The 17348-nt window shown below is 38.6% G+C and overlaps 1 protein-coding gene across 2 annotated transcripts; it reads right to left on the bottom strand.

The window, feature by feature from the left end:
- Positions 1–8621: 8621 nt before the first annotated feature.
- LOC116045889 (C-C motif chemokine 20-like) lies at positions 8622–11239 on the bottom strand. 2 transcript variants are annotated; one of them, XM_031293880.2, is made up of 5 exons: positions 10979–11239; positions 10221–10306; positions 9806–9923; positions 9551–9668; positions 8622–9247 (listed from the first exon to the last, which is right to left on the bottom strand). In XM_031293880.2, exons 2-5 carry the CDS (start codon positions 10282–10284, stop codon positions 9224–9226), a joined length of 324 nt encoding a protein of 107 aa, XP_031149740.1. In that variant the 5' UTR covers positions 10285–10306; positions 10979–11239; the 3' UTR covers positions 8622–9223. The 2 variants fall into 2 exon arrangements, with proteins under 2 accessions (XP_031149740.1, XP_031149739.1); XM_031293879.2 differs by having other exon boundaries at positions 10221–10393; positions 10979–11080.
- Between the last annotated feature and the right edge of the window lie 6109 nt (positions 11240–17348).

Genomic DNA, 17348 nt, shown 5'->3' with positions numbered 1-17348 from the left:
AAGCATTAATTAGCAGTTTCTTATGCCCAGCCAAGTGAATGTTTATAACAATAGCTTTCCAAGAAAAACGCTATCAATTTCTGTTATTTCATGCATGACCATTATTCATCTGGAAATTTTCATTTGGGATTTGCATGAAAAAATATATCAATATTTATAAAGTGAATTGAGCCCACCTTGCTGTTCAGCCACACACCCTCTACGACACTCATGTTTACCAGTCATATCATAAGGGATACATAAGTATATTTGAGCAGATTGGTGTCAGTCCGTTTCATGAATAATTGCTTCTATACAGTACATGTCACAGCTGCAGCAGAATAGAATAGAGCAAACAGTACTTACAGGTCAGGTGGAGGGCACACAGGAGGAGAAGAAATGGCCGGGGTACATCCATGGCTTTAGTCCCAATCTGCTCCTCAGCTGCCAAATACTGAGTGTCCCTCTGCTCACTGATGCCTCTGATATTTATATGGGATCAAGCTTCAGCCCCAAAAGTCACCTGAAAACAAGCTCTCAAAGTGGTGTGTGCTCAAAAAAGTGAGAGCTAATCAAATTTCCATGCTGAATGCTTTGTGGGATGGAGTTCTTACAAGCAGGGGCCACTTCAAAGGATATCTCTACAGCTTGTTTGTTTCTGCTTCGAGGGACCCAGTGGCTCGAGTGTGTCGACCGGCCCGAGCTCACTCTAATGAAGTGCTTAAGTAGCCTTGAGCTATGAAAGCGTCGCTCACTCAAAGGCATTAATCATCTTTTATCTCAGGGGGAAGGTGTTTAGCACCTCCAACTTAAAACAAAACCTGGCCCAAACACGTAAACAGGATCAGCATGGGGGCCTGAGCCTCCCCTTCAGTAAACTCCAGCACCTTTGTGTTTATTCAACATGACACCAAATGGCCAGACCTCTCAGAGCTGCCCTCCAAATCTCAGCTTCTTTTTCTCTTTAGAGGAAAGGGCCCAGATTAAGAATTAGAATAACACATTTTACAGGGAACATGTTTTCAGACATGTCAATGAGTTTATATATATAACATTTCTGGGTTTTGTCCGAACTAAGAACACAGTATAATGGAAACAACCCATTGAATACACCTCATGTTTTGTTAATTATACATCTAAAAGGGCAACCTAAATACTCTCTTTTGTTCCCTTTCTGACATCATGTTCTAAAAAGTCTTATTTTAATTACAAGAAAGACGGTTTGCTATGTTATAATGTTAACATTTTACTGATTCTCCATATGTTAATAAGGTGTTAGTCCTACTTTGAAGTGTTGATATGATCCCCTCATTTTCACCAGGATCAACGGATCATCGTTCAGCACTCAGACACCTTGATTAAGGTGACCCCTTTAACAGTTTCAATTGTTGATTCCTTTCATTAAGTTACAACAAATCTTATTGAAATTAATCATTATCTTGGTAAAACCCAGATTAGGTCGTTGTGATTACTTGATTTAATTATGTAGATCATATTATATTTTGTCAAAAGAACTGTAAAACTCTGTAAAGATGACCACAACTTGTTTTTCAAACTTAAGGGGAGTGGAGGAAAGATTAAGTGGCTTTTCTGTGAGAGCAAATGACTTGTTACCTGATTCACATATTAGTTGGAAACTCTCAGTTTTAAAATAAATGGGAAGACACACATTAATTTCATGGAAGACCCTTCAGTCAGCTCAACATATTACACAATGTCATTCCAGATGTCAGAGGCCATCTCATCAACCAGCAACCCACTAATCCACACTATCTTCAGCCTTCACAGCCAGCAGCGTGTGTGCAACATGACAATGATGGTGATAAACAGACATGAATTAATAAAAATCAAAACATAAAGGAAAATCAGTACTTCATAACATAAGGAATATTGAATAATAGAAGAGGTAGAGAAAGAGAGTTGCAGTAGAAATCCTGGATAAGGTGCATCTGGGCAAGCAATCAGAAGTGCTTTTTGACCCAGAAATCTCTTGCATGGAGAAGCTGGCTCACCCCAACCCCAAGAGGCTCTACCTAGTGCTGGAGTATGCCAGTGGAGGAAACCTGTTCTCCCGTATCAGCACCAGCACCAGGGGGTGCCTTTCAGACCTGGAGGGCAAGCTTGGGTTTTCTTAGGTCCTGTCTGCAGTCAAACATATGGTACAAGTCAACAGCAAGCCTTTAGGTGAACATTGTGAGCAGTACAGTTTGCTGTAAAATGAGAGAGGAGATTCCCAGTGCAGAACATAAAAACAACAGAATGTTTGTTTTTAAGGAAAATACATCATTTTAAGATACTTTTATAGAACTAATATTTTAGAGCTGTTGAATAATGAATCCAGGCAACACTTGCTTTACTTGTGACTTTGCATTTAGGGTTTTAAGGTTCTCATACTTTAAACCAACTAATATATATGCAGGAGAGCTGATTAACTTTCTAATGCCTCAAACATTTCTCTCTTTTCTCTTTTCCCAGCATGATAATAACGTTGAACTGAAGGCTGAGAACGTCTTCTCAGAATCAGAATCAGAATCAGAAAGGGCTTTATTGCCAAGTACGTTGCACATACGAGGAATTTGTCATGGTGTTGTTGGAGCATGTCACACATACAAATATAAGAAGGATAAAAATAATATAAACAATATAAGTATAAACATATACACACAGTATGTATTAATAACGATAAAATAAATTTAAATAAATAGTAAAATAAGTTAAACAGTAGTAAAAAAAGTAAAAAAAGTAGTAAAAAGGAACGCTACAGCAGAGTAGGTACAGTGGCATGAGAGGTGGGGTGTGGAGAGAGTCAGGATGGATTCCGGGCCTTGTTAATAAGGCTAGTGGCGGAGGAGAAAAAACTGTTTATGTGGCGTGAGGTTTTGGTCCTGATGGACCTCAGCCTCCTGCCAGAGGGGAGTGGCTCAAAGAGCTTGTGACCGGGGTGGGAGGGGTCAGCCACAATCTTTCCAGCACGCTTCAGAGTCCTGGTGGCGTATAGGTCCTGGAGCGGCGGCAGATTGCAGCCAATCACCTTCTCAGCTGACCGAATGACACGCTGCAGCCTGCCCTTGTCCTTGGCAGTGGCAGCAGCGTACCAGATGGTGATGGAGGATGTGAGGATGGACTCAATGATGGCTGTGTAGAAGTGCACCATCATTGTCTTTGGCAGGTTGAATTTCTTCAGCTGCCGCAGAAAGTACATCCTCTGTTGTGCTTTCTTCACGAGGGAGCTGATGTTCAGCTCCGACTTGAGGTCCTGGGAGATGGTAGTTCCCAGGAAGCGGAAAGACTCCACAGTGTCAATTGTGGAGCCACAGAGGGTGATGGGGGCAGGTGGGGCTGGGTTCTTTCTGAAGTCCACAAACATCTCCACTGTCTTTAGAGCATTGAGCTCTAGGTTGTTTTGCTTGCACCAGGTCACCAGGTGGTCAGCTTCCCACCTGTAGGCGGACTCGTCTCCATCAGAGATGAGGCCGATGAGGGAGGTGTCGTCCGCAAACTTCAGAAGCTTGACGGACTGGTGACTGGAGGTGCAGCTGTTGGTGTACAGGGAGAAGAGCAGAGGAGAAAGAACGCAGCCCTGGGGGGATCCGGTGCTGATGGACTGTGAGTTGGAGACGTGTTTCCCCAGCTTCACATGCTGCTTCCTTAATGCACTTAAGGATCAAAATGGGTGAGTTTGGTTTTAGCTCCTCAGCCGCCCCAGCGTTCTGTGGCTCTCCATCTTATGCAGCTCCTAAGCTGTTCGAAGAGAATGGTTACATTGGTCAATCTGCACATATGTGGGCACTGGATATCTTGCTTTTATTTAATTATAAGCCTTTAAAGCTACTAATGGCGTTTTTCCATTATATGGTACCTGCTCGACTCGCCTCGACTCTACTCGCCTTTTTTGGTTTTCCATTACGAAAAAAAGTCCCTGGTATCTGCTAACAGGTATTTTTTTTAGTATCACCTCCATCGAGGTTCCAAGCGGGCTGAGGCGATACCAAAAGGTGATGTATAAACCTGCAGACTACTGATTGGTCAGAGAGAATCGACACTAATCACTGCTAGCGACAGACGGGGGTGTCCTGAACAAACCTACCATTTTTAAATAGTTTAGCTAGTGGTGTTTTATTTTTTTGCTGCCTCCAGCTTCTTTTGAAACAATTTTTTTCTTGCAGAGAGTAAAAAACAACACACCTTCGATGTTCTGTGTGTGTATCGTGTTGTGGTCATGGCAGTTTCCTGTGGCATCGCTATCAGGCATGAGGCGGTACTAAATCTGCAATGGAAAATGGAGGACAGGGAACCGCGGCCGAGCCGAGTCAAGTCAAATCAAGTCAAGTAGAGTAGAGCTGGTACTAGCAGTGGATAAGCACCATAACACAGGCAGGCTTAGGAGTGGTAGCCTACAGGGCTCCTATGCCATTCCTCCCTATGTACCCAGATCACGCAAGGAGATCATGAAGGGCCTCCTGAGGCCGGTTCCTGTGGACTAGCAACTGGATGAGAGGTATTGCTATAGCTTGCAGCCCTACACCTGGTCAAGCCTTCCCACATCCTTAGCTCAGATGAACTGAATGTGAAGGCAGCGCTGGAAGATCTTGGCATCACCAAGGTCCATCTCCTCAACAGCAGTCTAGACTTGAGAAGCCCCATTAATGGGGCTTACCTGGTTTTACTACACTGCATCCAAAAGAGGAGGCCTGTGGAAGCTGTGGGCTACAGCCAGACTTGCACTAAAGAGTCCCAGAACAAACTCACATGGAGAGCAGGCTCAGATGGCCTGCTAAACAAACACTCCTTTGTGGTCTGTATCATCATGTAGTTTAGCTTCTTAAAAGAATAGTTCGACATTTTGGGGAAATGCGCTTATTTGCCTTTGGTGCTTATAGGTGTATTTTTGAGCTTTGGAGGGAGCCAGGCTAGCTGTATCCCCCTTTTTCCAGTTTTTATGCTAAGCTAAGCTAATTTGGCTCCTAACACCAGCTTCAAACTCAACACACAGACAATTAGAATGATACTGTTCTTTGTATCTAACTCTTGGAAAGAGGGCAAATAAGCAAAATCCCCAAATGTTTGACTATTCCTTTAACAACCCCTCTAGTTTTACCAAAGCTAAATGGACATAATCTGATTTTGAATAGATGTAATGCTATGGAAGTACATTGATGACCAATGATTTACGTTCCTGTCATGCTAATGCATGTCACTGTGAAAGTGTGGACCCAATGGCATACTCTGTAACCGTACTCTGCTGTAAAATAACTAAGATAACATCAAACATTTTACAGTGGGAGCTGCATTTAAAGCAACGGAGCATGAAAGAAATTTTGCATGGGGGCTGACAATGACCCAGAGATTCCTCTTTCAGTAAGGCAATAGGAATGTGGAAACATCAAAACCAAGGATTTTTTTTTTTTTTCAGAAAAAGGCATGCCAAAGTACTAGGGATCTACCAGTTTTGTAGATCCCAATTTAGTTTTTGTTTGTTTTTGCAAATTCCATACAGATCTTTTATACAAAGAAGGATGTGGAGTTAATATCTGAATTTAATTAGGTCATTTTTATTTCTGCCAAACTGGGAATTTTCTACTCTTGTATGTCATTATATTTCAAATGTATAGTATTTTTTCATTTTATCAAAACAGTAAAAATACATGTATAAATGTAAATATCTTAATTTTTAATAACTTAAGAGATGAACCCTATAATGAATTGAACTCGACATTGACCTTTGCTGACCATTGTCATTCATTGGTGTTACAAAATATTTCTGTCACATGTTAGCACAATATAATAACATATTTATTAAAGCAGCCATATTATGCTCATTTTCAGGTTCATAATTGTATTTTAAGGTTGTACCAGAATAGGTTTACATGGTTTAATTTTCAAAAAACACCATATTTGTGTTGTACGGCAGTGCTCTCTCTCACTGCTGCAGATCCTCTTTTCAGCTGGTCTCTGTTTTAGCTACAGAGTGAGACCTCTTTTCTTCTTCTTCTTCTGTACTATCTTTGATTGCACTGCACATGCCCAGTAGCTCAGATGTAGATCATGTCAGCTAGCTAGCTCCATAGACAGTAAAAGAAAGGCTGACTTCGGTCAGTTACAAGGCAGGATTAGCTGGGAGACTTCTAAATGAGGGCACACATGTAAGTAGTTCTTTTGTAGATTATGGTGAACTTGTGTGTGTTGTAGCAGTGCTTTGCTACTGAGAACGAGGTAGCATGCTAGCGTTAGCATTAGCGTTAGCATGCTAACGCTACGAGCTAATGGTTGCGGTTAGCCTGCTCGTGACGTCACAAGCCGTGCCGATTTTGAACAGCTCACCGAGAGACTGAAGGCAGGACACATTCAGAAACCGTATCTCACTCTAAACAGCATGGATGGATTTTTTTCAAAGTTTGTATGTGTGTGGAAGCACCATAGACAAAACATAACACCCCAAATCCCAGAAAAAGTGATTTTTTCATAATATGGGCACTTTAATGACCCTGCAAATACAGTAAAAGAAATAAGCTGCCATAACAGGTTTAGGGCTTAGGTTAAACAGTACACAACATAACAACTAACACAACTAACACGCTATGTGTGTGTGTGTGTGTGTGTGTGTGTGTGTGTGTGTGTGTTTGGCAAATGTTTATCAGGCAACAGAACGTGGCTGCGGTACCACTTGCCAGACGGCAGCAGCCGAAAGGCTGCGGTCAAGGTGACTGTGGTCTCTGATAATCTTCAAATAACGCTTTCTGGTCTATATGTGCTTAATCATCCTATTTCCTGTAATGTATCACATTTGTTTCAGTGTAAAGGGATTCCTCCACATATTGGTTCCATCTCATGTTTTCCTTCCATGGTATTTTCCCCTTGATAAAAGAACGAAAGCTAAAATTTCTGATCACAATGCCAACCAGCTATTTCTTTGTGCCCCAGCATGCAAAAGCAAAGAGCGCAGCACATTTGTCTGTTGTGATATAAACAAGAAGAAACGAAAGCCGCTGCACCAAAATCCTTTTCATGCTGCAACCCAATTCTTTGACCTCTGGGGGTGGTGCATCTATTAGTTATACAATGCAATTTTGGATTTCCATCAAAACTGTATATGCTGATAATGTCTTGGTAATTCATTTTGGATTTGTCAGGTTATCTATCACCGTTGCCTTTGGGCTATGTTGGCAGTCTATTCAAACAGATACTTTACCTGCGTGCATGGAGGATTCTCTGCTTTTTATTTGATTTCTGTTGATTGCCCTAAACATTTTTTTTCTTTTTGACTCTCACCTCTCAGTCAAGTCCACATTAGCTTAGAAGATGTGTTCATACCTTTCCTTTAACCAACAAACATCAGATAATTAATACACTGTAGTGCACAGGCCTGTATTGTCTGATAATGTTGCTATGGAGGCACACACAGTTTGCAAGATGAAGCCTCTGCAAGGCAAAATGTGTGGAAGTCATAAATCTCCACAAACAGCGCAGTCAAACACACTGCGTTACTCATAGTGAGATTTTATCAGCTGCATGTCCCAGCAGTTCTTGTGGATGCTCATAGAGATGAGAGAGTAACAGACGTAGATCAATGAGTAAATCCAGCACCATGTCAGATCAGATACTGCTCGGTGTAAATCACCACATCACATTCACACATACTCTCTTTGAAGCTTTATGTGTACCTGCTTTCTTTCTGCAGGTACTTTGCACTGCAGTTGCAATCAGAATATTTAAATCTTGGGATAGTACAGGCTTAGTTTGTTAATTGTTAGATCTAATTAGCTGTGAATCCTGTGCAAAGCAAATCAACTGCAGTCAAAGTTCTAATGACTGTGAAGTTTCATGAGTACATAGGAAAAGCAAAACATGAATATGGGGAGCATAAAAATGTATGATTATATGCATCTTAAAGGCAAAAAGTGTGTACAATTATTATAGCATCTAAATGACATGGGGAAAACATCTCACATTCACATGAGCCACTTATATACAGCAAGTGGAAACATTAAAATGTGTGAAATGATGAACATGTCACTTCAACAGTTATGCTGCCTACATATCAATGAGTTCAGATTAGTGTTGGTTTCTTTTTATTGCAGTGATCTGTAATGGAAACTGTGTTTAATGTGAGATTAGTTACATATTTACTAGTTACATAGAACTGTGTTGTATTTAAATTGTATTTCAACTTTTGTAAAGTTAAATATTGCCAGTATAAAGTATATTTAATGATGATAACATCAGCTGATGAAAGCGGAGAATTATACTTTATAGCAGCCTCATAAAGAAACCTTGAAATGAGACCATGTGCAGACATTTTAGCGAACTCAGCCTTTTAAGGTAAACATTTAGATTGTTACTGCTGTATGCCTTGTGTTAATACAATATAAACATAATTGAACCTTGCTTACACCATACAATTCCCAGGAGAAGTATTTTCCTCATATAATTCAAACTCTTCATTAATGTATACCAGCAAAGACAGGAATGGAGTGTTTCCTTTCCTCTTTCCTCCTTTCTTTTTACATAATGTCCCCAGAAAATACAGTGTAAAAATGTGTTGAAATTTGAACAACATGAAAGAATAAACCATAATTGGGCCAAGAGGAAAACACTGTATAAAAACATTTATGTGTACATAATCATAAACCTTTAAACAACACTGAGAGGGCGGTGATAAGAAAGTTTATTGTAATAATGTTTTTATGAGAACGCATAATAAAACACAAAACATACGGGGGAAAAAAACAGACATTTAAACTATTTAGAAGAAATTAAGACAGGAGTTTCTCCTTTTTCTATGACACACATTTCAAAAAGGCATTAACATTTAACAATTAGTGTTTGCATACAAACAAGTATTTGATGAACATTTGGACACATCATGCAAGAAATACTCTAAGTATTACATACATATTATTATCATTTACATTCCATCACCATTAATTAAACAGCTTATTGAATACCTCATGAAAACAGTCGCAAATATTCTCATTGAAACAGCCATGCTATGGAAGGCATTTATATGTGTGTGGTGGCCAGTCGGCATTAGCAGTCCAACCCTGAACAACAGTGTTGCTGTGATTCTACCCAAGCTTTGACCTTTATCTGACTGCAGAGTGAAAGCAAAAGTAATGCTACAAAATTTCCTTGGCCAGCTTCCTCGACTGCCTTCCAGTAAGACACCATAAAACCATGTGTTGCTTGATAAGATTTGGCAGCTGGAGGAAAGATGACTGGGGGCCATTGTCACATGCGGTCACCCTCAGCCTCTGGACGACCATTGATGCTGTGAAGAGCAAAGACATCCGTTTGAACACCACTTCACACATATTTCAAATTGTTTTAAGCACTTTCAAATGTGTCATTTTTGTTGATTCTAGAGCAGCAACATGTCTTCACGATGCAAACACTAATTTCTGGATATATTAAAAACAATGATTTCCATTGGAAACTGGTTGAAAAATCTACTACTAGTGCATACTAGTAGAGTTTTTCACTAGTTTTAAGAAAACAAAGTTGTTAGGACTTAAATATAGACTGACATGACTTGATAAAATGATGCAGTGCAAACATCTCAGTAATCACCCACCTTCCTGGGTTTCTTGTGGCCCTTTTTTGGTATTTTTTCATCAATCTTTGTCATCAGTTGTTTGACCCATGTGTCTCTGGGGTCTGTGCAAAACTCAACCCCCTTCTTCATGGTGAAGCTAGAGCATAATTGATGCAAACAAACGTTTATTTTGAGTAGTAGTGATAGAAAACTTCTGTTAAAATATGAAACATTTAAGAGTTGTGTAAGTCGGTTTTAAGTGGATGTTCTTATAGTCTGTGCATGTGTACTTACATTATAGCAGGGATGTTGCAGCCTCCGTCTGTCACCTGCCTTCTGTACTTCACTGCACGTGTTTGAGTGGCTTTGCTCATTCTTTTCACATACCTCAAACAGCAGTCGTCAAAAGTCGCTGAAGAATTAGAAATCCAGTAGTTAGAAATTCAGTACAATCCAGCACCACTACAGTATGTATAGTATACTATTAGTTGTACAACATTAGTTGTACAACAGTCAAATAATTCAATCAAAAGGTAATTGACACAATGCTAAAGGTCTTAACAAGTCAATAAGTACACAGTGAGGCCACATCTGCCCACGCAGTTATTGAGGCAATAAAGCTGCCTCATCATTTTATCTTTGCTCTGTATTAAATGCCACCTATGTGACACTACTGTCAGATACCAGCTGCTCTTTTACAGTGTCTTACTTTGTGCCAGTGCAAGGCAAAGACAAGATAGGATCAGCAGGATGATCAGCGTGGGGAAGCGCATGGTGCAGTCTGTAGTTGCAGCTCTGAAAGAAGTCAGACGGATGCAAAAATGATCTGCAATCAGCCTTATCACTCTGTGAATCTACTCCCACGCCTTTGAAACCTTGAACCTTTAGCAAATAAATATATTTCATAATGGCTCTCTTATACATTCTCATATACATATGTATCTTAAAACTTTGACCTATGTTTCTCGACAACTCCCTGTTGTTAAACAAATTTCATTCTCTTTGAGTCTCTTTCCATTACAGGACATGTTGACACCTGTTGAATAAAGCAATCACAGTTCTAAAAAATGAACCAATTTGTTTTTTGATGGCCATAAATGTTTCCATTATTTCTTGCTTTTTTGTAAGAAACAAAATTAAATGTTACTGTCTGTTCACTGAATATGTGCTTTTACTTTAAATCTGTTTGACTTAAGGCATAACATTTAATTTCTTAACATAAACCTGCCATGACATTGCAAAAAAAAATTGCCTTTTGGCTAAATCTGACACATTTACATTGATTTGATGTGAATTGATATGTACTTTTACTTTTAAAGTAAAGTTAAGTAAAGTAAAGAATAACCGAAACAAAACTTCTACAAATTATATAAATCTTAATCTTATCTGAAATAATACGAATGACCATTACTCCAAATTAAAACAGTGCAGAGTCTCTTTTTATATGAGAATTAACAGGTTACTTACCTCTAAAGCTCCAGGTGTATATTGTTGCGCTCTTCTTGTCTCTGTGCAGGTGAGGCGAGGCACTCTTATAAAGGACTCAGGGGCATGGATCATATTTCCATAAACGCAACTCACCTTTGCCCCTCGACTCGTATTTCTTTTTTTCCCCGAACCAATATCACATCAGTGTTTTTCTAAAAGATTTTGGAGTTAAACTCATTAAGGTTTTAACATCCCCTCACACTGACAGCTACATATTAAGAAACACTCAGTCTTCAATGGCTGTTGAAAAAAGGTGTGTATTGCACTTGTTCTTACAGAACTTGTTCTTAAACTCTTATCTAAAAAGTTCTTCTGGTTAAATCATTGCACTTAAGAACAGCATTTAACACAAAGGATGGAATAACAGACTTAGACAGTCACATATTTGTGCTAAGTTGCAACGGTTAAAGCTCATCCTGCCCAACATCCTGGCCTTATATAGTTTCAAGTGTTTTAAAATAAGCAACAGACCAGATATTTGTATCTCAAATGATATGTTTCTCTTTGAATACAAGCACACACTCATTTCATTGTGTCCTTTTTTAATTATTAGGTTGATATGCTTTTGCTCAAACAGGGTAGATATTAAAGGAAGGAACACCAAATATCTATTGATATCAATAAAACAATTATAACAATACAACATATACACTATATATATATATATATATATATATATATATATATATATATATATATATATATATATATATATTATGCACATGTACATGAACATGCATTTTCACCATGGAATGTGCACATTTCTAGAGAAATCACACTTTCAGCCTGTTAACTTGCCGTGAAGTAATTTCTAAGCTTCATTTGATGATATAGAGAATGATCACCATGCGCACAGTCAGAAATGACATCCTATCTCTATTTTATGGGTATTACTTTATTGGTAAGTCATTTAGCTCTTATGCATTCTTTTAATGCTGAGATGAATTACATTCACTGTCTCTGGCTAGCTTTTTAAGTGTGAAACATAAACACTGCATATAATTTAGAGAACATTGGTTGATGTACAGTATAAAGGTGAAAGTGATGCTGTTGCACATTTACTTTTAATTGTGTGTGGAAGTCCCCAAGTCCCCAACAGATGGCACAGAGCAAGTTTTATCAGACCATAAAAGCTGTTTCTCAGAATCAATAAAGCTCGCCTGAACTTGTTTGGACCCTTGGAGCCGACGAGAAATAGAAAGGAACAAGTCATTAGTCACTGTGTTTTAAAGTAATTATAACTATGTCTAGAATGAATGGCCTATATGTGTCAACTTTATTAGTCTGATATCACTATTGCCTGTCCGTTTAAAAACACCTTATATCGACTTGAGTAAAGTGTGACAAATAAAGCAATTACAAAATGTAGTTGATGTACATACTCGAACCAGAAAAGTGTAAAAATACACCATGTCTCATGTAAAAACCTGTTGACTCCCTCAGTCATGCCATGTTCTCAGGAGAGCTTCTTCCGAATTTCAGATATGAACCAGATTTGAAGTAACCTTCTTTTAGTCATATTGTTATCTGACAGGTAAGAAGCTTTGCATTAAAAACACTTGTCAGCATTGCCATATCGCATATCCACCCAAAGCCTTTCCTGTTAGCTCCTGACAACAGGCATCAGTGTTCCTTTCACAGAGATTTGTTGTTGAGCGCTTTGTGACAGATATTAATGAGCCTTGAGTGCCTGAGTGGACATTAGAGAGCACTGTTCACTGTTTATACTTACTCACATCCAAACACCCGACTCAGCCCAATGAGGTGTATCCTGAACCTGCCCTTTTCATTTCCTTTGCCTGCAGGATACTGGTGCACACTTCAGTTGTTTACTGCACATTTTCTAAAGTGCCCTGGTAGCTCACCTGGTTGAGCGTGTGCCCCATATACTAAAGCTCAGTCCTTACCGCAGTGGCCGGGGTTTGAGTCTGACCCGTGGCCCTTTGCTACATGTTGTCTCTCTTCCCCTTTCCTGTCTTCAGCTGTCCTATCAAATAAAGGCCAAAAATGTATCTAAAAAGAATCTGAGAATTTTGTGTATCTTTCCAGTTCCCACCCAAATATTAAAGGAGTTCATATGCATTTGATTTGCTGTAATTTATTTACTATTTGCCTCAGTCTTTTTTTGCAATTCTGGTCTTGCTAGGCATGTGATTTTGATCACAATACAAAAAGAAAAAGATCTTAATGTTCGTTGGCAAAGTAACCTGCAACTTGAACAAGAAGAAAAAAACTAGAGATTTGGCTGTGGTTATCTGTATTCCTGGTTGCGCTTGCATATTTGAAAAATATCGTGAAGGATTAATGGCATTGAATATTTGTCAGGAGATGATGGTCCACTGGCAAAGGTACTTGGACCCAGGCCGTGTGATGATATAGTGTGTTGTCTTCAGCATTCCTTTCAGACAATATGATATGTTTTTTTCATCACCGTTGCTGTAGTTTTGCATAGACATCTCCAAGAAGCCGTTTATCAGTGTGTGAGAAACTTTACTTTGGCACACAGTACAAAACAAGTACAGCAGAGATGAGGACAGAGCTGTCTCACATGCTGTAGACTGAATAATGATACTGATTTACTTTTTTTGCAACCCTCCATTTGTAAACTGCATGTGCATGGAAAGGAAAAATTAAAGCAAACATGGAGGAAAACAATCAAAAAAGAATTTATTCTCTATCGGTTGTCTTATTTCTTTTTTTTATTTCTTTTTTCTTTTTATTTTTTTTTTATTGATTTTTGAAGCATCATAGGGGTTCAGGTTTTCTGGGCATGATAATGACAAACAGAAAGGTTTCTCTCCTGCTTGGAGCATGATAAAAAAAAACATATATGTTAATGTCAAAAGGTTCTGATAAGTTCATTTGATACATTTGATTAAAGATAAATTTTGCCCTGACTGTTTCAGATTAGGAAACGTCATCAAGATCAAAAGGTGTCTTACTCTTGGGGGCATGAATGTACTAGACAGCAAACTTCCCTTCAATCCAGCCATTACTTTACTTTTCTTATACCAGCAACAAAAAACATAAAAAGAAATGACCAACAAAGGCAATCCCATAATTAGCAGAGGTGAAAACAGCAATAGCAACAACAAAAGAAACAAACAGGCCACAAGCCGAATCGCTTTGGTCAAACAATAAAGTTGTTCTGTGTACTACAAGTGTTGCTGGAGTTTTACCTTTTCAGATTTTTTTCCTTCTCCATGCACCTTGGAAGTGAAGTTGTGTCAGAAATCCCTACTCTGCTTCTATAAAAAAATACTTCCAAAAAGCACTTTGGTATACTAACTAACTTAGCATACCTGTGTGATTTTTCATGGGGGAACAAAGGAATTACATTCAGATTAGACAAATTGATCTATATCCAGTACCAACATGTGGTGCCAATGCAAGTAGTGTTGTCTTTATGCAGCAAAGTAAGGGTGTATCATAATGTATCTGACTTTTTTGCAGGAGACTGGAGTTCCTTTCCCTTCACAGACCTGTAACTAATTTTTTTTGTACCTTAACCATTATGTTTATCTAACCTCAACCATAGTTGCCATGCACAGATATTGTAGACAGAAGTTTAAAAAAAATGCAGGCACTGGATGTTGTTGAACAAATGTAATCTAGAGTTTTGCACAGACGTCCAATATTAAAATTCTTTCTGGAATTAGGCCTCTGCAGTTTTGTTATCCAGGAATATCCTACGCAAATATGTGCAAAATTGACCTGAAATTTCGATCGGTTTCATTGCTCTATTGTGAGTTTTTGAACTAGCATTCTTATTTTATTCTAATTTATTCATCACTCTGCTGTATTTAGCTCTACCCAGAAGCTGTGTTCTTCAGATGACACTGCTCAGAAGATAAGATCAAATATTACACCACTCAACAAGTGAGATGGTTTTGGGTTTTGTGAAAGAATGTTTGCATCATAATTACCTTTGTTTTTTTCCAGTGAAATTCCCCTGGGTTTTATCTTTAGGTGTTAGTTACAATGATCTGGGAGGAAAAAAAAGAAGTCTGTTATGTAACAGAGTGTGGAGATGGTCTTATTGTACTTCTAAGCAGCACATATGATTATTATAAACATATTACACACATCAGGAGGACAGGAAGTCAGCTTTTTTTTCAGTCTCTGATAGAGCCACTTGTACTATATTATAACAACAACAATGTTACAGAGCATGTTTAGAAATCTGCACTGGATGGTAACAGACAATTTTGTCAGGCACAACACAAATGCACAAACATTTAGTTGGAGTATAATTAGAGGTTAGTGAGAGTTAAGCTCCCTGGCCTGCAACCAATAAAAATGTTGACTCACTGATTTGCAGTGGACATTGGACAACGGCTATGCTGATGGATAAGAAAAGAAATGAAACTGTTATGGCTCGAAGCACAAGCCAAGCTCCCTTGACAGATGAGGGCTTTTGTGGCAAACAGCATAAACACATGCAGTGGCTTGTTTTGAGTTCTGCCTGAAGGAAAATTTGAAGCATGATTCTTGCTGAAAACTTTTGGTCGGTATTGTGCAATGAAAACTCTTATGAAATGTGCCCCATACAGTGTTCCTTAACCATAAATTGCTTTACACTGTACAGGGACGATTCACACACACATTCAAACACAATCAATTTGGGGTTCAGTATCTTGCCCAAGGACACTTCAACATGTAGACTGTAGAGGACAGGGATCGAACCACCGACCACAACCGCTCTACTTCCTGAGCCAGCCACCCCATAATTGAAATAACAAAGGCAAACAACTGGTTTATGTTTATGTCTGTGCTGTATTTGCCCGGTGTTTTCTGTCTAACTCCTGTTTCTTTATCTGGCACCTGGTCACTTCCTAATGGAAACATTTCATATGTTGGAGAGAGAGAGCGAGAGAGAGAGAGCGAGAGAGAGAGAGAGAGAGAGAGGGAGAGAGAGAGAGAGAGAGAGAGAGAGAGAGAGAGGAGAGAGAGAGAGAGAGAGAGAGAGAGAGAGAGAGAGAGAGAGAGAGAGAGATGAAATGAATGTTTTTTTAAATCCTCAACAGAGAAGAGTTATGATTGTAATTATTGTTTTAATCCAATTATCTAATTATATTTATAGTTTATCTATGATTCTATGAACATCCATTGCCCTTGATTTAATTACACCCACTGGATAAAGTAAAGTATTTTGTTCAAATTATTTATTTAAAACCTGCTCAAGAATTGCAAGCACTGAAAAGCGTGTTAAGGACTACTTTTTCAGTTATACAATGTTATGTTATGTCTGGAAAATGTGTATAAAAATGATTCATGAGACATTTAGAATATTTCCAGTTGATGGAATAGTACAGCAATTAAAAACATTATAGCTTCACTGAGGTGTTTGAGCAAGTTGATTCAGAATAATAGACAGTGTTGTATAACTGTCTGTGTATAAAGAAGGCCTAGCTCCAGCATTCAAATTTAAAGCTAAACTGTTCTTGCCCTCCAGTGGCAGATGAAGTAAACTGCTTTGGCTTAAAATAAAAATAAAAAACAACACATGCAAAGCAGCAGATCATCTCAGACAGCTGTACACAACAAAAAGTTGTAAAAACATCCATATGAAAACAGTTGGATTAGACATAAATGTCAGGCAATAATGTCCAGAAAAGATGGACTGAAAGTGGTAAAGATTTTGATTCATGCTTGCATTTGTAGGTGCCCCAAATGCCCAAGCATGTGACAATCCTGGGTTTGATCAGAGCAGAGTGGCTTTTCCGTATTTACACGTCTGGGAACCAATCTGCACTACAGAACAGTCCATGATGCTTTCATGTCTGATTCACAGCATAGTAAATGTGGCCCTCCATAAAAGGCACCAATACACCAGTAAAAGAGGAGAAGGAAAATGCAGGAAGGTGGAAATAATGCTCATTTAAAAACACTTTTTGCAAATTTTTGGTTTTGCAAATGTTTTATGAGGTAGAAAATGTATTCAACGTCTTTGTTAGAAGGATAAACACAAAGTGTTTTGATGGGAACAATGACCATAAAAACTCAGCAGGCTATCGTTAATTAAGTCTGTTTACTGAAATTACTCATTGAAATAGAAAGAGCCTCAGATTTTAGTTTTGATTGAAAATCCTTTTGTTCATTGCCATAATTAACATGCATATTAATCATCATATCTGTTTGTATCATTGTCGTCAAAGGTGTTTTTCTGACAACGCTAAAGAAATGCCCAGCTCTCTGATAAATTCAAACCCATTAATGTTCTCACTGTGAGGCAGCACTGCATCACCGTGTGTATAAATGTAAACATATATCCAATGGAATGCAGCGGAATGTTAAAGTAGAAACCATTGTGAGAGAACCATTCATTCCTTTTCAGTGCTTTTTTTCA

This window comes from Sander lucioperca, chromosome 9 (genome assembly GCF_008315115.2).
Source record: "Sander lucioperca isolate FBNREF2018 chromosome 9, SLUC_FBN_1.2, whole genome shotgun sequence".
Taxonomy (NCBI): Eukaryota; Metazoa; Chordata; class Actinopteri; order Perciformes; family Percidae; genus Sander; species Sander lucioperca.
The sequence above is the reverse complement of the archived record's forward strand: the minus strand, read 5'-3'. Positions and strand labels throughout refer to the sequence as shown.